Consider the following 27297-nt stretch of genomic DNA (forward strand, 5'->3'; position numbering starts at 1 on the left):
TTGGTGGGAAGGGGGCCCCCTCTTTACTAATACCTATCAAGGTTCCTGCCGCAATTGCGAGCCTGGGCTGAGCCATGGTTCAAACTCAGTGTCCTCTGACTCCAAACAGGAGCTCTAGACTTGATACTACACAGTATTGCTTTGCACTACAGTGTTCAGTCTCTCATAACAGAGGTTGTGTGACTGAATGGTTGATGATGCTCTTGACTGTGTTTAATAGTCCCCTTAAAGCTACCTTCACAACTGGGCTCAGACTAAAATGTTTCTGCCTAAAGATGATTGAGATCTTCAAAATACCATTACTTTCAATAAACATTGCGATACATGGGATCATTGCTTAGTGAGTGATTACATAAGGTATCCCTTATTTGCCAACATGTCCAACAAGAAAATAATGTATAATCAAAAAAAGTTGAGATAGCATTTGTATTGATACCGCTAATATGCATGATAGAAATTTTTTAGAATGTCAATGAGTTGACGTCCATAATGTACTGAATGACAAATGCTTCAATGACAGATGTTGTCCTACAACTGCAGAAAGTGTTCTCAAACAGCAAGAAACAGCAGTCCTTACAAGAGGTCCCTACGAAAAAAGGAAACATGTTATATCAAAACCAGTTTTAACTCTTGAATCTGTGTGTAAAAAACCCAGTTCATGGCTATAAACCATTCAATATAGAAAATCTATTGACCTTGTTCTGAGTTTAGAGATCAGCATTATTAGGGCCTCTTTCTCTTTCTGTGGGATACATTTCTCCCACATTTTCTGAAAGTTGTTGTCCACTACAATCTTCTTCAGCATGTGACGTCCATGAAACCTTTGGGATAAAGCATCTTTACATGACATCCTATCATAGCTCATCATCATCAGCTCAAATTATAGCATGGGATGACCTGACATAGCATTCCATTGAAGTCCCATTTGTGTTTAACATTGGACATTGACAAGATTCAACAGTACAGAAGGAACTCCCAACCTGACTTCCTCTCCGGAGTCCTGGGCCAGTAGACTGACGGCCACCAGGAAGCGTCCCGTCAGATCCCTCTTCCCCATCAGAAGAAGAGACGGCCCCAGGACATCGGTCAGGGCCTCCAGGTGCCGAGCAGTGCTGGTCCTCACCGCCACGTTACGGTGGCTGAGGAGGGACAAACGCAGGCGTGTGACAAGTCCACGGAGACACAAGGAGGAGGAACATTCAGGCAAAACGCTTCAGACCAGTTCCAAGAGTTAAGTGTTACGCGTTTCAGTGATAAGCAGTCGGGAGATTTCCAGTGAGCTCGTCGAACCTTAGTCCTCCAAGCAGCAGTGCGTTCATGACGCGGCTTGGGGAGCAGTTGTGCACCATGTGAGAAAGAGCAAGGTCGGCTGCCTGGCGGATGAAGGCGTTACACTCTGCAGCTTTGAGGAGCAGCACGCGGGCCGTCCCCTCCACCTCGCTGTCCATGGACCTCTGGAGGTGGACGTACATGTCCCCGAGGGTTGCCATGGCCGCCATGCACACTGCCGAACGAAGGTTAGTCACCTGGAGAGGAGAACCATGAAGGTCAATAACAGTTTGACTGAGTTGCAGCATACTTTTTGATATCTCGTCATGCTAACACCACACACACACACACACACACAAGCAGTTCCCAAACCCCACTATGGCAATCCACTTCAATGCATGTTTACCTCTCGAATAACAGTCAGGCTGGTACCATGGAGTTTAGACTTAAGAGTCTCTCCATGACTTTGAATGACAGCTCGCAGGGAGGAAAAACCTTTAATCTTCTTCTTCCTGTTTAGTTTTCAATGAGCCATTGACACAGTCAAATGAGCGGCAGTTCTTGTTGTAGATTTATAGTTACATCATTGAATCAAATCTGTGTGTGCCATTGCTGCCAGCCTGCTCTGTGTGAACACTCTCTCACCAGTCATCTGAGTCGAGCATCTTGAAGGCCTGAGTCAATGTCTCTTCTGAGTTTGTCTGCAGCTGTATTCTGATCTGACTCTGGACCACAGACTCACTGGCTGTCTGCCTCACTATGGGTTTAAAAAGTGTGTACCGTTTACCAACTTTCCCTTTTTGTTTGTATACTACTGACAGAAATGTAAAGGTATTGAAAAGACAAACAGACAACATTCAATCTGTTGCTCTTTGTCCTTGCCGTGGGTGGCCTTTGTCCTTGGGTGGCCAAAGTGTGCAACCCAAAAAGTGTGTGAAAGTATCTATTCACTTGACGCCAGATTGACTGTATGTATTCACTGCCATTCTCTAGCTCCCTTTAAGTGTTTTCATCACTCCATGTACACTGCAGTTTGCCACATGTCTGTTAGAGACTGACCTGATTTGGGGGCATCTTTGGGCAAGTGCAGGTCCCTCTTGGCCCGAGCCCCTTTCCCCCTGGGCTTGGCAGGAGAAGCAGGAGGAGGTTGAGGGGTAGGAGGAGCAGGTACAGGAACATGCTCCTCCACAGGCGTCACCACCTCCAGGTAGGCCCTCAACTCGGCAGGAGTCTCCACGTCCACAGAGCTCAGAACGCTCAGACTACTGCGGCTCGATGCCCTCGGGGACGAGCCTGAGCCTCCACTATCCCCGTCACCAGCCACCTTCCAGGAGCGCTCCCCCAGGTGAGCCTGCACAGCCCTCTTCTGCCCCAGCGCACGCGGGGCAACAGCATCGCCGTCAGAACGCCTCTTCTCGTTTTTGCTCTCTTTGGAAAGGGCGGGGGGAAATCCAGGAAGTGCACTCACACTACTTCTTGCCTTGGCCGGGAGAGGCTCCCAATGGCCAGAATGGTCCATCCCTACCAGGTTCAGGGGCTGAAGGCTCCGGGGGGCTATTCTGGGGAGCAGGTGGCCCACCTTCTCTGGAGCCAGGGCCTCCTTTTCAGCTCTCGGCATCTGCTGATTCCTGGACTGACTGAGAGAACCGCTCATCGGCATACAGCCCTGCAAAAAGATAGGAACACATGGTCAAAATGAATAATGGAAATGAATGAAGGTCAATATGATGTATACAACAGGGAAGGGCTGTTTTTAGCCATAGCAAGCTACCTTAAAAAGCTAAGAAGAGTAAATAATAGGCCCACTAACTCACAATACTTACATAACAGGTACAGTTTTTCTTGTGACATTGGTTGTTATTGTGTCTCCTCCGGAAATCCTTGAGGTAATCTTTCATAGGGATCCCCTTCTGGAGTTCCGCAAGGTCTTCAAGCCATCGATAAGCCATCATTTGAAGGGAGTTTACTCCTTCATGATATTTCATCAAGTGAAGTGACATGCATGTGATGACATCACTGTCCTATTACATTATGTCACAATGGTGTCTTGAGAACCAGATGTGAACACCTCCACATATATATATATGTTACTTATAGCTTATGAATATATATATATATATATATATATATATATATATATGTCCACCTCTACCACAATGACATCACTGTCCTTTTACATTATGATGTCACAAAGGTGTATGAGAGTCAATCACTTGAGAATCTATAACAATATGGATGTAAAGATAGTGTAAAGATAATGCATTTACAAGCAGTGCTGGGAACTGTAGGACACATGTAGGCCACAGACCTTTGGGCCTGATATAGTACAAAAAATCAATCTTCCTAATCTTTCTGTGCTGGAAAAAAACTAGCATTTCCCCTTTACATCAGTTAGTTCATAAGCTATAAGTAACCTTTGTGTAATGTCGTCAAACTGACATTAGTCAGTGTTTTGGTTGAGTGTGCATTCTTTTTTTACCTTTTCAAAAGGCGTAAAAAATTGAGGATTACACAGAACAATAACACAAGCTCTATGTGGATACACAATACAAATAAATCAAGCAAACATTTAGTCAGAAAAATAAGATACTCACCATCCTTTTTTTATTTTATTTTTTTTACAAAAGTATACCTCGTGAAATGACAGTTAAAACGGTATACTTTAAAACCCCCAAATCACCAAACAGGCTTTCCGACCAAAGAAAACAAATGTGCACAGAATGATAAATTAAATCTATTTTATTTCACAACAACAACAACAACATGAAGTTGCCTTTGTTACATTTACATAGGAATAGGAGAGCTCTGTGGCCATGTACGGGTGAGTCCAGCTTCACTTCCTGTCTAGAGGTCAGATGTCAGCGGGTATGGCTGGAGGACCCCCTGGAGTAGGGCATCAAGGCTCCCTCACCAGTCCCAGAAGAAGAGCTTGCTGCCGTGCTTGGAGGGCTGCAGCTGGCCCTCAATAACTGGGTTGGGCTCCGGACGGGGCTTCGAATGGTACGGGTTCTCCGGGAGGGGTCGCGAGGTCGCCACCTTCGTCACCTGGAGAAGGGGAGGTGGGACACGGACGTGAATGATCTTAGTGACCTGGGAGAGGGGAAGAACAAGCAGGGCTCCGGAGAGGGACTAACATGGATGCAGGGAACGAGCTCTTAGGCTTTCATGCTCCGCGTCGACGCAGGGGAATTTTTTTTTTGCTGACAGCAGAGCAAGCAAACACGTCTGTGTCAACAAACTTTGAGGGGCGTTACTCAGTCAGCCTCTACACCTCAGCAGGGGGAGGGACAGAGGTGCAGTGTGTACAGCCAACCACAGGCAGGCCAGACACTCAAGAACTCCCTACAATAATGAATGTGCCTTTCTAAATGCCACTTAACAGACTTGGCTGACCACAAACAAACCTCCAAGCTTCAATGCTGTTCAGAAACTATATTTCAAGCTCTAAAACCTCAACCTCATTCCCCACAACCCCCTCACCTTAGACAGGTCGCCCAGGTTAGGTCTCTCCCAGCCCAGCTTGTCCAGGGCACAGCTGTCAAAGGCCTGCTGCTTCTGGCGACATTGACGCAGCTCGGCCAGGTTGGAATAGTCAAGGCAGGTCCAGTACTCTGTGAAGGACTCAGCACAGCTGCCCTTGATCTGCCTGGAACACATGGGGGGGGGGGATGGAGGACACACAGAGAGGAGGCCGCCATTTTATTTTAACATTTATTATAATAGAGACTGGAACTGCACCTGGACTTGAAAATGTACCATGACTTAATCTAACATGGAGAAATTCATTCGGCCAGAGGTATGGTAATAGGTTATTTGAGCTACTTTTTAGGGACCCGCAAGCCTCAAACAACCTGTGTAATGACCGGTTTAGTCAACTGCTCTATTATAATAATTGAATTCATCACCATGCTCTGCAGCCCTGTGTTTACATCTGGGCTGACCTCAACTGTTTATTTGTGCCTGTTATGGAAGCTGTCAAGTAATTATTGGTGAGACTGGGCCACATCCAATCAGTATCGTGCTCTTGGGTGTGTTCTGATCTGGTCTTTCCTGGTCTGGTATGGCTTGGTCTAGTCTGCTCTGGTCAAGCCTGGTATTTTTCTCCCTGATCTGGTCTGATCTGGCATCGCCTGGTCTGGTCTGGTGCCCTGACAGACCCCAGTGCTCTCAGAGGCACCAAGGTGCTGTTACGGTCCACATGCCTTCAGTAAACACAGACACCACGCCTCACTGTGACACAAACCAGAACCCTTCCTTTACACTGTGTCTGACAGACAGGCAGGTTGAGAGACAGACAGGCAGGTTGAGAGACAGACAGGCAGGTTGAGAGACAGACAGGCAGGTTGAGAGAAAGACAAGCAGGCTGAGATTGACAGTTCAGAGAGTCATTCAGACAGAAGCCTATTCCTTGTTAGCTAGTCTTCCCAGCACCCCCCCCCCCCCCCCTCTGGCACCTACTGATTGGTCAGTAGAGGAAACACAGGATCACTGTGTGGACCTATTCTAGTGAACCAAAATATCACCCTAGTGATTGGTGGTCTCTTTATTTGAGGAAAACCAGCAATGTTAGACAGAGTATCAAAAAAACCTAACAGCTCAAATCAGTACAACAAACAACAACAACAAAAGTGTTTTAGAATGCAAGCAAGGCTTGTCTAAAAAAATAAATAATAATAAGTTTAGCCCCGGTCCTTGTCCCAGAAACTTCAACATGTCTGCTGTATCATTGAATGTACCTATAAAAAAACAGTTTTTACACAATTTTAAGCAGCTTACCTGAAGAAGTTGAGTGCACACTCGTTGACTTTCCTCCCCTCCTCCAGACATTTCCGGGGGTCCTTCTCTTCCCAGCGACACAGCATGAACTCCTTGTTGGGCTTGTCGCACTGGGAGCCATAGTGGTGGGCAGCTGCCTTTAGAACTGCAGACGACACATTGATCTGCAAAAGGACAACACCACATACATTACATAGCCTAGTGCAATACTAACAACGAAAATAATTTAACAGCTAGTAGTCAGATACGTAGCCTAAGTATGTCCTGAGAGATATGCAAGTGTGCATTTGAATCACTGTCTGTATAATCTTGGTATAATTGTTATTTTCTCCATCTCCCTGTCCTTAAATTTCCCCAAGCACACAGTACAACAACAAAGCCATCTTACATTATGTAGCTATTGCGGCTCTGGTGGCAAAATAGCTGATAGCCTATTGGTGATCTACCGCACAGTCAACCAGTCAAGTAATTATGTTTGCAATAACCAATTCAACAAAAACATTTGCAAGCTGTTATGCAGTAACATGGCACTCGTGTCACATATTATCAGTCCACAACAACAAGCAACTAACTGGTTCTGTGATGAGCTTTGACTAACCACCGATATTACTATACTATATATGTAAGGTGGGACGTTGTTCTGGTTAGTGTATTATGTTAGCATAATGACAATGCATAATAGACTGTCTGCAGTTATCTAGCTCATTGGATAGTAAGTTTACATGCTAATTTTCTGCTCTACTAAGAGACAGCTTACAATAGACATGCTAGCAAGTTAGCATGTATTTTAAGACAATTTCTCTTTTGTTGCTGGCTTTCTACTTGCCTCCTCCACATTTAGCTCCTGCAAGGAGGGGATCTCCACCGAACTTGGCATAGTTCGGTCACTGTAGAATGAATCGAAGTCAAAGAATCGTACTCTAAGCTCCTAAAACACATTCAAGGTCCTCTTCTAGATCCAGGACGAGGCCGCACAAGGAAGGTCAGTTTACTGCGCCTGCTCACGCTTGAGAGGCGCACAATAATGACGCACTCTAAAGCGCGGAGAGAAACTCGATGTGCCTGCCAGTCAAATGGACTCTAAATAGCCTACTTGTTTTGAATAATGTGCAATGTTCATAATACTAAATAAGCTTACTGATCGCATAATTTATTTGTTTCAATAAAACTCCACTCCACGACTCCAGAAAGATATCTGTCTCTGTCACTGTGCAAAGCGTCCAAGTTCCCATGGCAACGTTTCCAACCTTCTTTCCTTCTGAATCTGAATTTTGGTCTACGTTACATAGGCCAGCTACTGTATTTCTTTCTCACGATCTGATTTATAAATCACATGGAATTTACAGGTAGTAGTTACACAGGAGAATTTAAGAATGGCAGGTAAAGTGCAAAATAGACGCTCAGAAATAATAGTCATTCCAAATGTCATGTTTACACAAAGTTGTTGCTAAATCGCTGACTGCATGCTTTGCTGCCACTGTAGGGCTGCTTGTAGTGCTAGATTTAGTTCGGTTCGCTCCAGATTAGTCGATGCTCATCCTGTTTGCTTTGCTCTTCTTTCTAGGATGGAGGGAAAAGGAGAGTACGTGTTCCCCACTGAAACCAAATATGTTGGAGAAATGAGAGATGGGATGTTCCATGGAAAAGGTGTTCTTTATTTTCATAATGGCAGCAAATACGAAGGGACCTGGGAGAAAGGGATATCCAAACAGGTGCTCAGCATACTTTCTGTGTGTTTCTCATTGGTTATAGTGCACATGACATATGGTACCTTGTAGTAATCATTCGCATTGTTGCAGTTATTCGGTTTCCCTCTATCTTCTCCTGCACATGCTCTCTGAACATCCCAATCAGGAAAGACATTCATCTTTGGTCAATTTGCTCTGAAACACGTCTTCATGCATGTCATGCCATGATAGTGGCTGGTTCGATCATTATCATGATTGCGACTGTGGCTTATTAGAAACAGCCCAGCCCAAGACTAATCAGGCTTCCGGCTACCTGATGCCTGCCAGCCCAGACCTCCCCTGTGCTCCTGCTACAACATCTGCTGGCAACAAATTCCAGCTCTACACACGTGCTCTAACTGTTACTTCTACGAACATCTCAGTTTGTTGCTTAAGTGCTCATGAACAATGTGGAATTGGTGGTTGATGCTTGATTCTGATCCACAGGGCAAGTATACCTTCTCAGATGGTCTGGAGTACCAGGAGAAGGACTGGGAGTTCTGTGACGGCTATGACAGACAGTTCTACACTGAGAGGTGCAATGGCCTCAAACCTGCAGGTCAGACTCCGGTCACTTTGAAGCTCTCTAGTATCAAATTAGACCTTTAAAGGTTCCTACTAGGTGGAACACTGCCTGTGACAGGTAGCCCTGTGTGTGGTTGGATTTTTTTGGTATGTGGAGATGCAGTGTCAGACTAGTGTTAGGCTAGTCGACCCTCCTGATCATGTAAGTTAGTTAACATTTTGACTGGTCCAAAAATCTAATTTCATACAACCTTGTTTTGTCATTGTAGCTTTTCACATCCTTGGAGTTGTATGTTGAGTGTCCATGAGCTCTCTGTCTTCCTGCAGGTGAGTCTCAGCTAACTGACCTGGACCCTCCGCGGGTCGTCCCAGAGGGCTGCTATGACTGTGGAGACGGATTCTACCACCCGGACACCAGGGTCATCATCGACTACCACGGGAACTTTCTGAGAAACACAGGTGAGGGCCAGCACCCAGCCTCCAAACTGGGTGTACTTATAAGTTAAACTTTTTTTTCTATCTAGACATATTGGAGACGTGTTAACAAAAGTAGTGCCACCCTGATCATTCATATTATCTGATCCAACAAGATTAGTCCAGATATAGACAAACTGATGCTATCTGCTAGTGATGTCTCATATGAGGTCCGCTCAACCAGACGTGCTTCTACACTGCAGTCTTTTTAGCTTTGTTTTCAAAAGCAAATCCAAAACACATTTTTCCACCCACCGAGTGCCTAATGTGGGATCTTTGATTTGAAGGGAATGCGGTTTGTCAGTTTTCCAGATTGGAATTCCTATTTTTCTGCCAGTTTTTCCTGGTTTTGCATCACCAGACAATGTCATGGATTAGAACGGGTTGTGGGTTTAATTGTCATCGCTCTCTGTGGATGGGAAAGAGGAGGGGAAAGATGAGGAAGAGGTGGATGAGAAGGAGGAAAGAAGGGGTATTGTTATAGACAACCGTCCGTGATGTCATGTCTCAGGAAGAAGCAAACACGTGTTATCTCCTGGGAGGGGTGGCAACACATGTAAGAAATGAAACACAGACTTTGTGTCACAAGTCTCGAGTGTTTGTCTTATCATTGGCAAGCGGTCTAGTTTACATTATTTACTTCCGCCCGGACAAGGATATACTGTGCTAAAAATGTTAAAGTTCATCTAGAAGAATAGAATTTAGTAACATGTAATGAATCAGTGTTGACCCAAGCACGACTTCATGTCTCATTTGTGTGAACAGAGATGCACTTCCTCAGCAGGTGTTGTGAGCGTTAGCAGAGAGAGATGTGGTGCTGTTTTTATGAGGTGTGTAGCCTATTCAACTGATCTGTGTCAGAGAGAAAAAATGTGTCTGTGTTGTTGTGTCTGTCGTAAAGTACCCCTCATGCCCAGCATCAGCCGTATTTAAAATCCATTTGTGTTTCTAAAGAATGCAGAAGTCTGCCTTTGTGCTTATATGTGTGGAGAATGCTCCGTATCCTGTATGGATTTATTTTAATCTCTGAGAGGTGAAGGTACATTTGTCCAAATGGGTGTGAAGGCACAATTTATTGCCGGTGGCTTCCCTTCCGGATGAGACCGCAGGCAGGACGGGAGGAACACTCTCCCCACGGGGATGTTTCAGGGAGTACGATGGAGGAAGGAGCGCCACTCACAGCTGTGGGACAGGAGAACTGGGAGAGAGAAGGGGGGGGGGGGGGTGACACGCAGGAAGCTGTCCCAGGGAGCTCCTGCGGGGCTGGGCAGGAAGGGTCAGGAAATGCCCAGGCTTTAGGCCAAGACCTGGGTGAGGAGAAGCAGAAAGCAGATGGGAGGAAGCCCTGAGGAATCTCCCTCACACAGCAGTCTAGGTCAGACAGGTCACCTGAAGGCAGCCCAGCCCCTCTCAGGATGAGGAGTGTGTGTGTGTGTGTGTGTGTGTGTGTGTGTGTGTGTGTGTGTGTGTGTGTGTGTGTGTGTGTGTGTGTGTGTGAAGGCTGTGGCTCTTCACCTGTGCTATTTGTTGGTCTGTTGACTGCCAGCTAATGTGTGGATCACATGTGGATCACATCACTGATGTGTCAGTTGTCCCACTCTCTGACCATCTTAACAGTTATGTTTCTTTTTACATCAGACATGAGAATTCTTCCCTATAACCTAGGTATAGGCTACTGTACTTTAAAATGCCATTGTCAATTTTGTAGAAGAAGACCTAACATCTTGGAGATCTCTAACCCTATCATCCACATCTGAGTCCTCAGACTTTTCTTTGTTTTATTTTCAGTTTCTCTCCTTGGTAACGAGCGTTTCCAGTTTGCCAGGGGAACGAGCCGAGCTCAGCTATGTGTTGCCATATTGTTTGTTGCACTTTCCTGCCACTGGAATAACTGCTCCTTTGAAAAACTGGCTAAAAGTTCCCATCCAAAACAAGCCACCATGCCAAAGAAAACAGCCGGACTCCCGCCACACTCTGCCACTCAAATTGATGGCTGACTGAGCCGTTTCACTGCAGATACAATCAGCGAGATAGTCTGTTTAGAACAATACCCCACGGTCTTTTCCTGTAGACATCTCTTACTCTTGTCCAAATCCTTTAAGATATTTACAAATTAATCACCCAGAACCAAACAACGTGTTTAATGTTAGTTCTTCATATGGTCCCTCAGCTTTATAACGGCCAATGTGATCTCACTCCTCATTAACGCGATTGTTTCTGTGTTGGAAGGAAATACTTTTCCCTTCGAGTGTATTTTAAGGATTAAGATAAACATGTATTAACTAGGTGCTATTATCGCTTCCTGCCACACACTCTAGCATGTACAGTACAAAGGTAACTGGAAGAGGTATAGACAGACTGAAATGTTATTGATTGTATGGTTAGATTGTATTCGTCTGTCTATGAATAGTATTATAGACTGATTGTAATTTTATTTGCAATGTAGTTTTTCTTTATGAAAACGAAATAAGAAGTCTAATGAGCCCAAAGGAGACATTTTAATAACTCATTATAGCCTGTCGAATGTTTGTTCACATTCAACAAGGCCACTGACATAAAATTGTTTCTTTAACAATTTAAATAGCTTATTTAAGTCTAATATTGGCTAAATCGGTTATTATTTTTGTTTACATTAGGCTAGATCTGTATTGTTAAAACCACAAATAAGAAAATGTAAGGGCCACTCAGAACTGTGCGTCATACATTCTAAACACAAAATTACAATTTATTAGATTGGACCTAGCCAGGGCCACCTGCACGTGCCCTCAAACAGAATTGTATTGAGGTATCAATTTAGCAGTCATTTAAACGCTCACCAGAACTATTACAACCCCTAAAGGGCATGTTACAGCAAATATGAAAATGTGTGAATTGTAGGCTATCTCATTACCATAGGCCCACGCGCGCTTGGGGGAAACTAATTGCGGTTCGACTCTGACCACGCGACCGCGGTAGCAGAGGTATTAATTAGTTTAAAATAGTGAAGAAATGTCCTTCTCGGGGGTGACCCCTTGTTTTGCGAGAGGGGAGGAAACGAGCGCCACAAAGGGTGGAAATTGTTCCGTTTGCAGCTGCCGCAGAGGCCTGTAGTACTACTATAGGCTATGCGGACTGCATGGTCTGTGATTTCAATTGCCGAACGCTTGAGCCAGGTAGAGTGAGGAGAGGCAACTGGAGTGGCTGTTAGGGCTATCGCAAGCAATTACGGACAATCAGAGGAGCGCTCGAGACCTGTTCCCAACAATGGAACCCGCGCGCCGTGTTCCTGGGGGTGAGCGCTCAAGTGTGTGCAGCTGCGCGCGGTGCGATTCTCTCCCTGCAGAGCGGCTACCTCTTTGCTCCGCAATTAGCGACTCGTTTTAGTTTTAACTATGAAAAATACTATTTTATCCGCTGTTTTGGCAGTCGAGTCATCGTTTTAAAATTGACTACAAATGTTGCCTTGTGATTTATTGGTGGTTGAAGTGGAACTGAGAAGTTATTTTCCTAATTATTATCTTGATTTGACACATTTTCCCTGAGACTGAATGGCACTTGAATGTGTCAGTTTCAAAAGCAAATCTCCTAGGACGGAATTGTAAAGACCATCCAGTGGCTATTCTGCTTTCTTTATTAAAGATGTTCTTTTTTTTCTTCTTTTTTTTGTTACTATTAGGCTTAACTGCAAGCTGTAGCCTACAGTTTTAACAGATTAGGACTACATTTATTTTCGCCCAGGCCCTACGAACGAAACATGTATCGGCTACCAATCACTGGACAATCCGGGCATTTGAATGAAAGATTTAATAGTGATTGAAATAATATAAATTATGTTTCACCAGATGACGACGAGCACGAGTGGATTGTGCGCACCTGTAGGAAGAGCTGGGACGAGATTGTTGGACATTTAGGCCCACCGGATAACTAATCGCTAACCGTGACCCTGGGAGCCGAGCGGAAGAATGGAGCAAAACGTTGCAAACCTTGAATAAAACATAATTTCTTTTCACTGACGGCCCTTGTTCAAGTTCAGAAGTCTAGGACCAAGTTTATGAGTGAAATTAGCTTACAAGTAGACTATTAAAAAATAAGTAGGCCTAACGTTATTTGAGTGAAATGAGTCATTTAAATCAGCTCAAAAAATATACAATTTAAAATATCAACGAATGTTTACGTAATGCTTGTTCACAACACTTCCTTCTCAGCATGACTCTAAAGCGCTTCTGCTGCATTTCAATGTAATCAATGTCACATTGTTCTCTCCAATGTCTGCCCAATAGTAGAGACCTATACTCAGCAGGTCCAATCAACATCCTATAGTGATCAGCTCAGTCTGGTCCATGAGAAACAACCACCAACAACTCAAACTGGGAAAGCATTTTCACTATGAAGTGACATAGCTTGTTCTTTATCTCAGATACCTCAGATTTTCTTTGTCTGTTTTCTGTGTGTTTCTCAGTGGAATGTATTTATAAATCCACTGAGACAGGCTTGTGTGTTTGTTTGGGAAAGAGACCCCTCGTCTTTAGAACTCCAGATCCTGTATGAGGATCAATCCCATGATGCTGTCTGACAGTGACTTCCTGTCTGCGATGGTGGTGGAATTAGTGCTGGAGTCATTACTGCACACGATGACCCGTGAAGAGCCTGCCGGCCTCACCATTGGCCTGTGATTGCTTCCTGCCCCACATTAGGTACACACATAGACTCACACATAGAGACACATACATACTCTCACACATACACCAACAACTGCCTACACACACATTACTCTAACTCTTTCTCATGCACATGCACACCACACAAATAATCAACTACTTGGAATTCCCAATAAATCTGTTATCTATAATTGCTCATTTGTATTTCGAGTGTGTCCCTCAACACCAAAACAGAATACTTATTGTCAAAAATGCATATTTCCTATTTGTCCCTCAAAAATTTAATGTCATACATTCAACTGTGGTATAAAAAAATGATATAACAAAAATACAAAGGTCACATTTTAAAGTTTATTTTATTGCATTGAGTACACAAAACATTTATGATGTACAGTCAATCAAATAAACTTTTGTTTTCCATTTTTACGTTTTTAATAAAACAATAAGACAATTTCAGAGAACAAAAAAGTGCTTACAGGCTATTGTCTCAGTAATAATAAATATAGGAACATGATGGAGGTCTGATCTCCTCTTGTAAACACAGGATCATAGTCCTCACTGGACAGCCAAGACACCACATACACACATACACACTCTGTCAGACTGGCCACACACACATTCACACACACACACACATCTATTTACATCCCCTGTCCGTTGTGTGTACCCCTTCCTCCCCTATAAGTGAAGCACACTGACTGGACAAGCTTAAAGACAAAAAACACAGACTAAGATCATCCTGCACAGACCCAAATCATAAATTAGTGACAATCCACCTGTTTTAAAAAATAAGCAAGGTTTTACATGTAAATATGACATGTAACTGTCTGCATTTCTCTTTCTGTAACTGAAGGAGGAAGATTGCTGATTTTCCATGTGGACACACACTTCCATCTTCCCTCCCTCGCTTTCTTGTTTCATTTCTTTCATTCTTCAATGTGTTCCTCTTAAGGAATCTACAAGCCTAGTTGTGTGATCATTCAGAAAGGGCTGAAGCATATTTCATTTACTGTCCACAATGATATCCATCATTAAAAAACTATTTAGATGTGAAGTGTTAATGTATAGCACGTTTCAGTTTACAACTGTGCTATTAATGTGGGTCCTACTTATGAAGGGTATTAATAAATTGCACAAAAAAAATATTTTGGATATATATTGTATAATTACAACAAAGTCCATTTGACGAGCAGAAATTCCACTAAAATCCATACTTAATTATTTGGACATTTCCCAAATGAAAAAAGTATTTTTAAATTACAAACTTAATTACATTTGTACCTGCTGGCATTGTGCATGTTATATTAGCTTGCAGCTACTAGAAAATTAATTCACTATCCAATTAAAACAAATGCATTTTGATTTGATAATCCAGACAATTCATAAAAAAGGCACACAATCTATTCTTATTTAGTATTCAGTGATCGTAATGTTTTTGCTGTGTTCTGTGTGTTCTGTTATATTTTCTTCATAATGGACATCCTATCAGAGTTGTATTTTAAGTTCCTTCTGTGGTTTAGATTTCATAGAGAGAAATGAGGCAGGGTCTTACCTCTGTGTCTACACACATGCTCCCAAAACACATCTGCAGCCTCCTTCTCATCCCGTCCTCATCTCTGAACTGCACACAAAGCCACAGTTGTAATCCTGCTGGCTGGGCCCCATCTCCCTCCAAGGGAGATGATGGACCAGGGTGAGGACGGAGTAATAGAGTCCAACAGAGAGAGCTCCTGGTCTTGGTTAAGGTGTTCAGAGGCCAGGGCTGTCGGACGCCGAGGCGTCAGGCGTCTCTAAGGGGACAGGCATCCATGGCAGTCAGACTGGTTGCAGGTGAGATTCTCCTTCCCATAGAAAAGGCTTGTTGATGCTGTCTTTTTATCTCTCCTGGCCTGTCTCTTTTTGTTTTTGTCTCTCTCTCTCTGTCCATAGAGGTTAGGGTTCAGAAGTAGGGTGTGTCTCCTCTCCTTGTTAAGTCAGGTTTGCTCCCCGGTGGTGGGAGCATAGGGGGCTGCAGAGGGGGTTGCGTCGGGGGGAGGAGGTGTGGGGTAGCTGTTGGAAGGTCGGAGGTCAGGGGTAGCGGCGCAGCTAGCGGCTCAGAGGAAGCTGGGGCATGGACATGGCTTGGTGAGGGAGACTCTGTGTGGTGAGCATGGAGAAGGGGTGGTCTGGAGAGACACAAACACATTCACTTAGACACAGTCTGAGGTGTCGGACGACGTAAACACACATTTCCTATTTTTAATGTTGTATTGGTCTCCTCCTCAACAAGAAAACAACAAAGATTTCAAATGAGAGCATGTGACAAATTGAGTATAGAGGCAAGAGAGGGAGAGAGAGAGAGAGAGAGAGAGAGAGAGGTTGTGTGTGAGGGATCGAGAGGGGAGCGGTCTCCAGTGAAGGACAGACAGAAAGAGAACACTCACTGTCTAAGTAACCGTGTAGGGCTACCATGCGGGCCCTCTCAGGACTGCCAAAGGGAGAGTAATGCAGGTCGTCTGGGAGGGAGGGAGGCATCCGGGACTGGGGGTGTCCCTGCGGGGGGCCGCTGTGCTGGGGGGTATGCTTTTTGTGTCTTGCTCTGCAGTTTTGAAACCACACCTATAAAAATGCAATGGTGCCATGTCGTCACGTTGCTATATTTTCATTCATTTGTTTGATCAAGCAGAGAGAACATCAGCACAGAGATCAAGTGGACTTGCTCCATTTAACATGTTGTACACTTCATCATTTAGCTTTCAACACCCATACAGTTCTACGTGAATTTCTATTGTATAGTAGAATGGCTAGAATTGTTAGCATGATGGCCGCTGACCTGTATGACCCTCCTGCTCAGCCCCGTCATGTCGGCCAGCTTCTGCAGTGTCTGGGCATCGGGGTTATTGTCCTGGGCAAACTGGGCCTGCATGATCTGTAAGGAGCGCAGGTTTCAAAGATCCAGATAGACAGGCAAGCTCACCAGGTGTGGCCTTCTCATAAGCTTGATGTAGAATAGTCACACTTATGTTGAGCTGCGGGAATGTCATATCTCTAGTCATTTTACCTCCTGTCAAACACAAACACACACACACATACACACACCTGTAGCTGCTCTGCCGTGAAGGAGGTACGAGCCCTCTTAGCAGGTTTGGGCTGGCTGTCTTGTTCTGAAGGCACAGCCCCCTCCAGGGTGATCCCACTCCCTGCTCAACAGAGGACGAAGACGAGGACAAGGTGGAAAAGGGGGAGAAGGAGGAGAAAGACAAATGAGAGAGAAAAGGGAAAGAGTGTCAGAGTGAATTTGAGTACGGCTGCCACTGACATCCTCCCGTCACCTCCTTTACAAAACCCCAATCCAACAGCCAACTCGGGACCGATCCGTTTCGCCGTGCGTCGCCTGGGCTGACGGACGGCTGGTGGACTCACCGCTCTCTGCGGCTCGTTTGAGATTCTCCACCATGGTGTCGTAGTGGATCCTGCAGAGCACCTTCTCCTCCACCAGGCCAAACTCTTCCCCCGTGGACAGCTGGCGTTTGCAGGAGAAGCAGGCAAAGCAGGCCAGGTGGTAGGCGTTGCCTCGGGCTCGGCGAACCCAGTCACTGGCATAGATCTGGCGTCCACAGCGAGCACACTTTGTACCAAACCTACTGTGAGAGAGAGAGAGAGAGAGAGAGAGAGAGAGAGAGAGAGAGAGAGAGAGAGAGAGAGAGAGAGAGAGGGGGGGGGGTGAAGGGAATAAAGGACATAGATAGAGAGGCAGAGGGTAGAGAGGCAAGAAGATATTGGAGAAAGAGAGGGAGGAGGGATGGGAAAGGGGGAAGCAGGAGAAAAGGAAGCGATAAAAAGTTGAAGTTGGGGTTCGCTGTTTAAAATACAGAACAGCCAACAACAGTCATCAAACAATTCTAACAGTGAATACAAAGGATTTTAACTATCTCTGCAAAGTATACAATATAAGTACAACAGCAACATTACTACACTCTGCAAAAAGGTGTATGATGGAGGTTTAACACTGCCAGCTCTGAGAATATTTTGACTTTCCATTGAAGTGCTCAAACAACCATGTCAATTTCGGAATGAATGAGCCAATCCTTTAAATGCTAAAACGATCCAAGCCTTTTATACTGTGGAGGATAAAGCAGGTTCTCTCCAGAGAGAGAGAGAGAGAAAGAGAGAGAGAGACCAGCGAGGAACTGAACATGTCCGACCAGGAGTCAAGCCCCGTGTCTGCGAGGAAGGAACTCAGGCTGCAGGCCGAGCTCTGAGCGCAAACAGACCCGCACCTGCCCCCTCCCCTGCTGATGCGTGAAGGCCTGACACACTCCCCTGTGGGGAGGAGAGGCTTCGACGGGCCACGAGAGAAGAAAAACTGACATCACTCTTTCCTCGCCTTCCGCTGGAACCGATAGCAACAGTGAGTCCAGTTGACAGCGTAAACCCAAACCACCTGACTGCAGAGTGAGAGAGGGAGGGGTACAAGAGGGACGGATGGAGAAGGGAAGAGACAGAGAAGGCGGGGTGGGGGGGGTGAGAGAGAGAGCGATGCAGACAGGGAAAGAGGGCGTTTAGAGAGAGAAAGAAAGGGACAGAGCGAGAAGGAGGGAGAGAGGGAAAGAGAAAAAGAGAGGGAGAGAGAGGTCAAGAGAGAGAGGGAGAGGTATGGAGGTGTATTCTTTCCCTTGCTCCACTCGTGCACTTCTGTTCATTCAAGCTGAGCTCCCGTCATCGTGTCCATACAGCAGTGTTTAACACTAACTGGAGAGAGTGAATCGATTCCAAACCATATCAGGTTCATGGAATGACTGGCATTAACCGTGAGCTATACTCACTGTAGCCAAAGTAAATGTTTTTAAAGTCATGTGTTAACACGAATAACATTTAACCAATTTCAGGTTTCACACCAATATCACGGACATTTAGGACTCAACACATAGCACATACACACACACACGATCAATGTGGCAGATTTTGTGGATTATCTGTGAAGCTCTGTGTCTGTCTGGATCCATACTTGCTTACTGTAATGGGACATATTATTTCCAAACAGCCATCAAAAAGCCATCATCATCATTATGTATGAACCGGTCACTGTCTGTCTGTCCTGGCTCAGACATGAGGGGTGACCCACTCAAGGTAGCAGGGGCCAGGGGCCAACATGGCAGTAGTAATGGGCTGCAGATGGGCCTGCTAGGCTGCCTGGAGGAGGAGGTCCTGGCTTGCTGCCTCCAAGAACCAGAGAGATCATATAAACACACTGTCACAAACAGCAGTGCACAGCCAAGAGATGAGGGGCGAAGGAGAAGGGGAAAGGAGAAGGGATGAAGAGATGAGGGAATAGGGGGATGGGGGGGACTCATAATAGCAGAGTTAGTAGACTTTTTTGGCAGGCAATCCTCTCTTTCCCTCCTCCCTTTTTGTCTCCCCTCTGCCTCACTTTCTCTCCCTCACTCTGTCTTTCTGTTTCTCTCTTTCTCCATCTCTCTCCACCCCCCCCACCCCCTTCGCTCTCCATTTTCCTTCCTCTTTCTTACTCCCCCAACCCACCCTCTCTTTCTTCCCCTCCCTCCCTCTTTCTCCCTCTCTCCTCCACTCGCCGTTCCCTTTCTCCCTTTTCCAGGATGACGCCATGGCTCGGCGCTCTCTTGTGCCTGGGTCCAGGAACACAGTCTGGGAGTCCGTAGGCTAGGACGTGACAGGCCAATGAGAGGCCATCCTGGCTGAGACTGACCTGCGCTCTCTGTAAACAAAACTCTCATGCTGTGCTATACAAATACACATGGTCTCACACACTCACACAATCCATACATGATTCCAGCTGGGATCTACATTTTGCACCCTAAATCATGAAGGTCGGATAAGAGAACATTTATATTGTTTTACAGCTTGTTTTTAGGGAAGACCTCGGTTTCAACAACTCCACTGTTTAAGCAAAGGAGAAAGGACGCGTCCTTTATCATTAAAGGAGCAGTCCTATAGATCTTCCTCTAGTACTGTACTGTTTGTCAGACAGACTGTCTCACTGTTGATCTGACAAATATAATATGTAAGTTTGCTGTTCCCTGGGGTTAAGAGAGAAACGTTGTGGAACGTACACCTAATCTAGCATGACAGCCTGTCATCCCAGTGCTCAGAACACAGACAAGAGACAGAGCATCCTTTTTTTGCTACAAGTATTTTGTACGTCATTATTTAGTCTTTATCTTTGTACCAAAAACCTGGTGTTTGTTTTGGGTTCATGTCAATCATGCTAGCCCCTATTATCCACTTCCCACCAAGTATTTCTCCAGCGTTCTCCTCCCGTCTGGCTCACCTGCTTCTCAACAGAGGAGCGGTAAGAGGAGCATGTTTTACGGATTAATGTTGAGATGGTGTGAGATTATATTAATCTCAGATAGAGCTGTCCCGAGAGAGCAGGATTTCAGATTGTGGTTTGTGTGAAGGATGGGGAGGGACTGCCCTCGCTTCTTTCTCATTCCATACGATCTTCTCACCTCTCCTTCTTCTGCATCATTCCTCCCTTTCCACCTTTTTTTTATCCATCCCGTTTCAGGATAAGGTTCCAACCTTATCTTTGCCTTTATCTCGGTCCCTTTTTCTCTCCTCTCTCTCTCTCTCTCTCTCTCTCTCTCTCTCTCTTCCTCTCTCTCTCCCTCTCTCTCTCTCTCTCTCTCTCTCTCTCTAGGTCTGGTTCCACTCACACATGGCAAGTCACACTCGTCTCAGTTGCCACGGAGACCTCATCAGGGCCTGCCTGGCGGGCTGTTTGGTTGATGAGGAGGGTTGGATACCCTTACCCTTGCTCGCTCTGACACATACACACACATACACACACATACACACACGCACCATGTATGGACGTAGGTCCACTCAGGTTACCGTGTCAGCATCCCAGGGTAGCCCTGATTAGCGGGTCTTTGTAACTTCCTGTGCGGGCTGTGGCTCAGGGCATGCAGGGGGCCTGACATGTGGGGGCTGACAGGGTTTAGGTACATCGTCTACTCTGTCCTGGGCCTCAACCCCCCCCCACCACCACCACACATCCCCCCCCCCCCACACACACACACACAACCCCCCCACACACACAGAGTAAACCCACTCTGATTTCCTGCTATTATGCCCCATTAAGGCAGCTGTCAGTCCCAGTCAGATGAGAGGCTGGCAAGATGAGGAGGGGGTTCTACCAAAAGAGGGTTCTACCAGAGGAAAGAGGAGAAGGTTCTTTATTAGGTGGTTCTACCAGAGATGTTTCCACCTAGTAGAGGAAGACATTCTATCAGTGGTGAAGGATTTACCAGAAGAGAGAGATCTCTGCTACTCTGCTAATAGTTCTACCACTCGCATCATCTGAAATCCACTGAAGGCTATTTAAAGGAGATGAGCTTTGCAGAATCGGACTTGACAATCCGAACCAGAACAACAGGAGGGCTTAGCTACCAACGCTATTTCTTTCCACCCGAGTATGAATATGGCTCTGAATCATGCAAATTCTTCTGTTTCAAAGACTTATAATTACCCCTCCCACTGGAGGGAATAAAGATATTTGGGGTTTGAGGGTAAATTAGAGGACTGTGCTTGCACTGCAACGGGTCACGTACAGCAGTATTATTGCGTGGCAGAGTACACACAGAGACCTCCATCTCTTGGAAGAAACGAGGGTAATGACTGACAGCTGGACAGGGGTAAATAAACAGAGAGTCTTTGGGTGCAGAGAGGCAGCTCTCACATCAGCAGGTTTCCCAGGGTGCACCAGGGCATAGAACCAGGGCATAGAACCTGACAACCACAGTGCCAGTGTCTGTTAAAACGCCAGGGCTACTGAACACATAAGATCCTTGTGTGTGTGTGTGTGTGTGTGCAGGTGAATGATTGACTGAGTGAGAGGTGAAAGTATGGAGTTTGACAAGAAACACTTTCATTACAACACCCTGACCAGCCACTGGCCCATGTGCTATAGGGCTCTACAGGCCTGGGGCCAAGAGCTAGAGATTATAAACCTCAGACCGGTGGCTGGGAATTAGGTTGCAATCCCTCAAACACCAGTGAAACTTATGTCACTGCATTAGACGGTGAGGGTTTTTTTTTTCAGAATGATGAGATTTCACCTTCTCACCACTCTGTCTTTCCTTCTTCATCTCCACAGCCTGTCTGTCTCTTGGTCTGTTGGCCAGTTAGTCTTCCTGCCTACCTGCCTGTAACCCTGCCAGCCTGCCTGTGTTTCTGCCCGCCTGCCTGCTTACCTGAATCCTTCCTTCCTTCCTGCCTGCCTGTCTGAATGTCAGCCTGTTAATCTGTCTCTTTTTTTGTCTGTGAATCAGTTTGTCCCACAATTCACCTGGCTACCTGCCCGTCTGTACATACAAGGAACATGCTTAAAGTAGGAAAATACATGAGTGAAGCTAGAACAGTCCACTGGAGTACTTAGCAAGAAAGAAAATAGGAACAGTTCATAAATACTCATCCTAATGTCACCATCAAATCACCACAGACAGAACAATCCAATGTTGAGCCATGAAATCTTTATTGTCTGAAACATTGAACTCTCCAGAACTATTTTTAGAAATAACCTGCTGCTGTTTTTAAATGACCTTTTATGTCAGAGTTACTTGGAATTGTATTGTATGAGGTTATTTTGTAATATGTATTGGGATTTATGATGAAAGGGCTATTTATTTCATATTTTGACCAGTCTATGAATATCGGTAGTGGTGACCATTAATTAGCTAGCATTTGTGACAGTCTGTCTTTGATATCAACAGATTAACAGATTTTATGAGGACCAAGGTAAGCAGTTGTCAGTGAAATTCTCACAGGTAACACATAATCCAACAAGGTCTATTTGGAGCTCTTGAGTTTGAGCTGTTAACTGCCTGCAAGCCCAGGCATGAGTGTTGTTTTAACGGTTTCAATAGTTTCTCTGTGGCACCCACGTGCGCGTGTGTGGAGGCCGGCTTTGACTGATCATTCGCTTGAAGCATCACTTCAGATTATTTGCCAAACACATAGAACAAACCTTTCCGCGCAGCGCTACTAAAACACAGAATCGAGTTAAAAGAGAGCGCAGTCACTTCACATTGACTGGGATGAAACGGAGGACGAGACTGAGATTTGGCCGATTGAGAGGGTGTATTTGAGACGGTTGAGTGCCCTGCAATCAGAGTCCTACAGCCTGTAGTCTACCCTTGTAAAGGAAAAGGTATTTGATTCAACTCACTGCACACTGACTGTTAGCGATGCAGCCCTAATTTCTGGTAGGCTGTATAAAATAGACTACCGTTTAATACCGTGTAATTTATCATCAAAAAGAGGCTTTTATTAGGATGCACTTTAAATAATAAATGCAACGAATGCTTTAAGATGAAACCGTTTAATAAAATGCATTAAAGCATATTTCGGGCATCACCCTTTCGGTGAATGGGTTTCCTCCTTCCTAAAATACTATGCCTATGGTTTTCTTTCACGTTGCACGCAAAATAGTCAGAGCCAAAACAATGAATACATCACATTTTAACGGCAGACCCTGGACACCACTATTTTGTTACAGACTTTGAAAACGCTTAGTATCATTATGGGAATGAGATAGGCCTAACCCGCATGTTAACCACGCACACACACACTCACTCACACACACACACATACACACACACACAATAACTTGTGCATGTTTTCGTTTGGCAGCAACCCTGAGTGATATTTTGAAAACAAAGTAAAAAAACTTACCCTACCTGAAATAATCCATTTTACAGAAGATCTCTTTGTTTTTGATGTAGCAGCTGTTATGCTGCCGCAACGACGTCCTGCACACAGAACACTCCAGACACCGCAAATGCCAGATCAAATTATTCACCTGCAAAACACCGCCAGTTATGTCAAGTATTTTGTAAACAAAACTCTAATAATAAAAAATTATAAGCATCATCATCAACATCATAATGTTTATAACAAATATAAGAGGATAAGGCCTAATGGAGCGTACCATTTAAAGGCTATGTTTAACAAGATACAAACAGTGATAGGGCTACAGTTGTCAATTTAACTACATTATGAACATTTTTGTCGGTAAAAAAATCGACAGTTTATTTTGTAAGTCTCCTGTCCTAGCAATATTTAACCCAGTTGGTCCAAGACATTGGCCTGCATTTGATTAAAATTATTATATGCGTTAATATTAGCCTACTGTTAGCCTACAATTTCATGCACAATTCGAATTCAGAGTTTAATATATGCCAACAACGGTTGGAAACGATGTTTATCTTTGGAAATAGAACACCATTAAGAGAACATATTTAGGCCCTACGTGCTTATTTATCCTACATCACATTTACATTTAGCCTATTAATTTAGTAGACGCTTACAACTTCATGTGAAATTGCAGAGAAGGTCTTAAATATTTTTTACATCATAATTAACAAATGAACATAATTTGTTCTATTATATTTTACAGAAAAACTGGTTTCTTTCTATGCTATCTAAATTAAGTATGTTGTAGCCTAGGCTATATTCACGATGACGAAAAGTTTCCATCGTGAAAAGTCAGGTTATCTCAATAAAAACAAAGGTTTATCATTAGAGGTTGATTTATCAAACTAACAACATTCAAGTTTAAATACGCCGAATTTAGGGTAAGGCCTATTTGTAAGTATTAGCCGCACATATGCCCCCTGTCAACATTAAAGGAATGGAAGAAGCTATCAGCCTCCTCGCGCCTGAAAGACGCTCTTCCTGCCAAACACACCCAGATGTGAGCGAGCAGTGTGTTTTGCTTGGAAGCACGCGACTGCATGTAGGCTTGGGCGTAGTTCTTGAAGTTGAAAGACAGTACAAGAGTCAAAGACCCGGGAACTGCAGATCCTTGTTTACATCATGCTTGTAGACCTTTCTCCTGTTGTGATGATGTGAATGTGGGGACTAACCATGCGAGAGAATTTTAAACGTAGCGCATATTTCAAAATATTAGGCAAAATATTGAAAAGGTATTTAAAGGCCTATATATAGGCCTATTAAAATTGTGATGGTCTAATTGAACACATTGCGAAATTAAACAACCTATTAAATGTTAAACGTAAAGCTTAATATTTAATATAGCCTTCATTTTCCACACAGCCTATTTGTTCGATTATCCACAATTCTATAGACTATTGCCTAGATGTGTGGATGCAACAGCCTGTTTCATTAACTCACGCGCACACCCACCTTGAGAAGATATCTGTCCAGTATCTCCAAACCGCAGCTTGCGCACACGTTCTTCCCAGTGGAAGGCACGGACGAAACGGTGGACGTGGGTGAGCAGATGGACGGGGTTGACGGAGGGCTTGGTGAGGAGCGCGTGTCCTCCCTTTCCATTATGGATCGGTGGGATTCTCCGTCGGAGTGAGACTTGCACAACAGACAACAAAATAGTATATAAAATCACTTGTTCATTGTCAAAACATCATAAATATAATGGACGTTTGTTGTATGTTTGCTTTCAAGACAGAGCAAATTAATGACGATTCTATGGTCGATATTAAAATCTTGCCAAAGTTATTCTGCATTCTGTGTGGCCAAATGTGACAGGTTTTGGGGATGGAGGATGTCAAAGAAATCCTCGACCATTCTCTCAAGCCAATACCGGTTGATGATACATGTTCATTTAATACCAAAACACAGGCCATCATACTCAAGACATAACTGACTCACCATTAGTTCGTGCTCGGTGTCCACACAACGCGAAGCACCCGGTGTGTTCTGAGAATCGGGTAAAATCACCTACAAGACAAGATTCAGCGGCAAGTCTTCGTCAGCTCTCGGCGTACCATCTCCAGATAAACCCGTCAGACATAGCAGTGTGCCAGCTATATAAAGCAGTCAAACAATAAATCCAGATTCTAACTGTGTATTTGGGTACCTTGCGACAAAAGATTCACGTTTTAATGAAGCTATTTCAATTTGGATTGATTTTTCTCTGCACTTAACCCATGCCTCTTAAAGTAATCGTATTTTCCTCGCAATCCGAGGGACTGGAAGGAAAAAACTACCTGCAATTACAAATAGCTTGAAATGCTCTCTATAAGAGGGACCCGGAGTGTCAATTTCAACTGTCAATCAGAAAAGGCAACGGGCCACCCAAAGAATTGCAAATTTGATTTTTAATGGCAGTAATTAAAATCTAATTCTTCTCGGGCGAATTGGCTTGTGAAGAGGGTGGACTGCAAATCACACTATTCAGCGTAAGCGACTCCACGACGCGCAGCTGATCTTTGTACACAGCCAGTGATTCTTATGACATCACTTCAAGACAGAAAAAAAACAGTTGTAGATAAGAAAGTAACGTGGTGACAGTAGGCAGTGTTTTAACAAAAGACTAAGATGTAGACACACAATGAACGAACAACAGGCCTCAATGTAGTAACAGTCTTGTCACAAAATTGTTTTGTGCACAATGTCTTTAAGAATACAACTGACATAAACGTAAGGCTGTGCTTCTAAAAGCTCGATTTAACATTAACCTGGTTTAGGAAGCTATAGTCGTTATTACAACAATACCTGTTTTGGGGGAATTCCTTCGGATAGAAACTGGTTCCCCTCTGACAGAGGGGCCAGAATCTCATTTTTCCAATACATGAAACCACTGGAATATCAGCACGGTCGATTCCAAACTCGGCTGTTGATTTCTGATATACCTTTCATGCACACACAGAAACGATGATAAGAGTCAATTGTATTTCCTCCGTACCATGGATTTTCAGTGTTTTACGCACGGCTCGACGTGAACCCCAAAGCGCTTTTCTCCTTTTGCACAAAACTGCCTCCCAGCTCACACGGAATTACTGGGATTACAAATTGTAGTCGACGAGGCTTGCGTTGCAACCAATTTAGTGCTTCTCAGAACGCCGTATTTAGAACAGTTTAAGTCTGCCTTCCAATTTTTTCTCTCTCTTTCGGGGTGGAATTGGTGCCTACAGGAAGTAGGCTAGCTGCATGGAATTGAAGGGTTAGCAGGCATGCTCCAAGACACAGTCTCTCTACTCGTCTGGAGTGAAAGTTAAGTTGTGCGCCCCTGGCCTGAAGTGGGAGGGTGGAAACTCAGAGGGTGAGAAGGGTGGCCCTCCAGTAACGGACTCTCAACTTTTTGAGAGCACATGATGGCTTTTCCACACTGATCGACAAATCAGTTCTGTATACGAGGCTGATCACATTTGTAGAAAGTAAACAAGTCGTACTTATCTTCAGTCGTGTAGAAAAATTAAGGCGTAAAAAGGCCAATAGAATTTTCAAACAGGTTCTAAGATACTCTTAAGATTTGCATTTGTCTTGGGACATGTAGCGATTTAATTTACAAATAAACTATAGTCCAATGATGATCTTTAATGTAAAGTTAATGCATTTGTTTTCCCTAGGCTGCATGGTCTTGATGGTCAACGGGGTTATTTCTGGGAACAGTTGAATCATTTCTGGGAATATTGAAGAGATCAAATTTACATGTGAATGGGGCTGACCTGCATAATAAATACATATGTTCCTAATTGCCCATAAAGTAATATTATTGTTTACATCAATAGCCTTTCGACCCTAAACAATGTTGTTTGAATCATTTGACTATCGATGTAACAATATGAAATAAAAACTAGACCTTGAAAACGTTCAAGGCTAATACATAGGCCTACATGTAAAAATACACCTTGTCACCACATCCTTCGGCATTGGTGATCGAACCACTTTTATTAAAAAAAATACAGTTTAAAAAGCCGTCACAACTTTATATATAGTTGCCACTATATGTTGATAAAAAAAGTGATCCTACGCCAGGATATACCATGGTCTTGTTCATGTCCGTAAGCGCATTTGGGAGGGTGAGGGGAGGACATGAGACGAAGCTGGTAACCAAAAAGTGATGAAATCACACGCATCTCGATGCTCAGGATTATGTGGACACG

General features: G+C 44.3%; 4 protein-coding genes across 6 annotated transcripts; 1 reads left to right on the forward strand and 3 right to left on the reverse strand.

Moving 5' to 3' along the window:
- Positions 1-432: 432 nt before the first annotated feature.
- On the reverse strand, positions 433-3240 carry LOC146236203 (uncharacterized). The gene is made up of 8 exons (XM_084687697.1): positions 3093-3240; positions 2329-2935; positions 1915-2026; positions 1676-1781; positions 1291-1526; positions 981-1139; positions 696-821; positions 433-586 (listed from the first exon to the last, which is right to left on the reverse strand). Exons 1-8 carry the CDS (start codon positions 3219-3221, stop codon positions 574-576), a joined length of 1488 nt encoding a protein of 495 aa, XP_084543823.1. The 5' UTR covers positions 3222-3240; the 3' UTR covers positions 433-573.
- Positions 3241-3993: 753 nt separating this feature from the next.
- On the reverse strand, positions 3994-7065 carry ndufa8 (NADH:ubiquinone oxidoreductase subunit A8). Its single transcript, XM_084686348.1, has 4 exons — positions 6872-7065; positions 6046-6209; positions 4750-4915; positions 3994-4314 (listed from the first exon to the last, which is right to left on the reverse strand). The coding sequence occupies exons 1-4, from the start codon at positions 6920-6922 to the stop codon at positions 4177-4179; spliced, it is 519 nt and encodes a 172-aa protein (XP_084542474.1). The 5' UTR covers positions 6923-7065; the 3' UTR covers positions 3994-4176.
- Positions 7066-7211: 146 nt separating this feature from the next.
- On the forward strand, positions 7212-13626 carry morn5 (MORN repeat containing 5). Of its 3 annotated transcripts, none has more exons than XM_084686344.1 (5): positions 7212-7425; positions 7610-7757; positions 8220-8331; positions 8625-8756; positions 13263-13626. In XM_084686344.1, the coding sequence occupies exons 1-5, from the start codon at positions 7379-7381 to the stop codon at positions 13277-13279; spliced, it is 456 nt and encodes a 151-aa protein (XP_084542470.1). In that variant the 5' UTR covers positions 7212-7378; the 3' UTR covers positions 13280-13626. The 3 variants fall into 3 exon arrangements, with proteins under 3 accessions (XP_084542470.1, XP_084542469.1, XP_084542468.1); XM_084686343.1 differs by lacking the exon at positions 13263-13626 and adding an exon at positions 12593-13255; XM_084686342.1 differs by lacking the exon at positions 13263-13626 and adding an exon at positions 10560-12583.
- A 119-nt stretch (positions 13627-13745) lies between these two features.
- lhx6a (LIM homeobox 6a) lies at positions 13746-26385 on the reverse strand. Its single transcript, XM_084686340.1, has 9 exons — positions 25907-26385; positions 25061-25129; positions 24575-24757; positions 23107-23228; positions 16811-17031; positions 16487-16587; positions 16221-16316; positions 15832-16006; positions 13746-15573 (listed from the first exon to the last, which is right to left on the reverse strand). The coding sequence occupies exons 1-9, from the start codon at positions 25982-25984 to the stop codon at positions 15494-15496; spliced, it is 1125 nt and encodes a 374-aa protein (XP_084542466.1). The 5' UTR covers positions 25985-26385; the 3' UTR covers positions 13746-15493.
- Between the last annotated feature and the right edge of the window lie 912 nt (positions 26386-27297).

This window comes from Hypomesus nipponensis, chromosome 22, assembly GCF_054491055.1.
Source record: "Hypomesus nipponensis isolate SF chromosome 22, ASM5449105v1, whole genome shotgun sequence".
Classification (NCBI taxonomy): Eukaryota; Metazoa; Chordata; class Actinopteri; order Osmeriformes; family Osmeridae; genus Hypomesus; species Hypomesus nipponensis.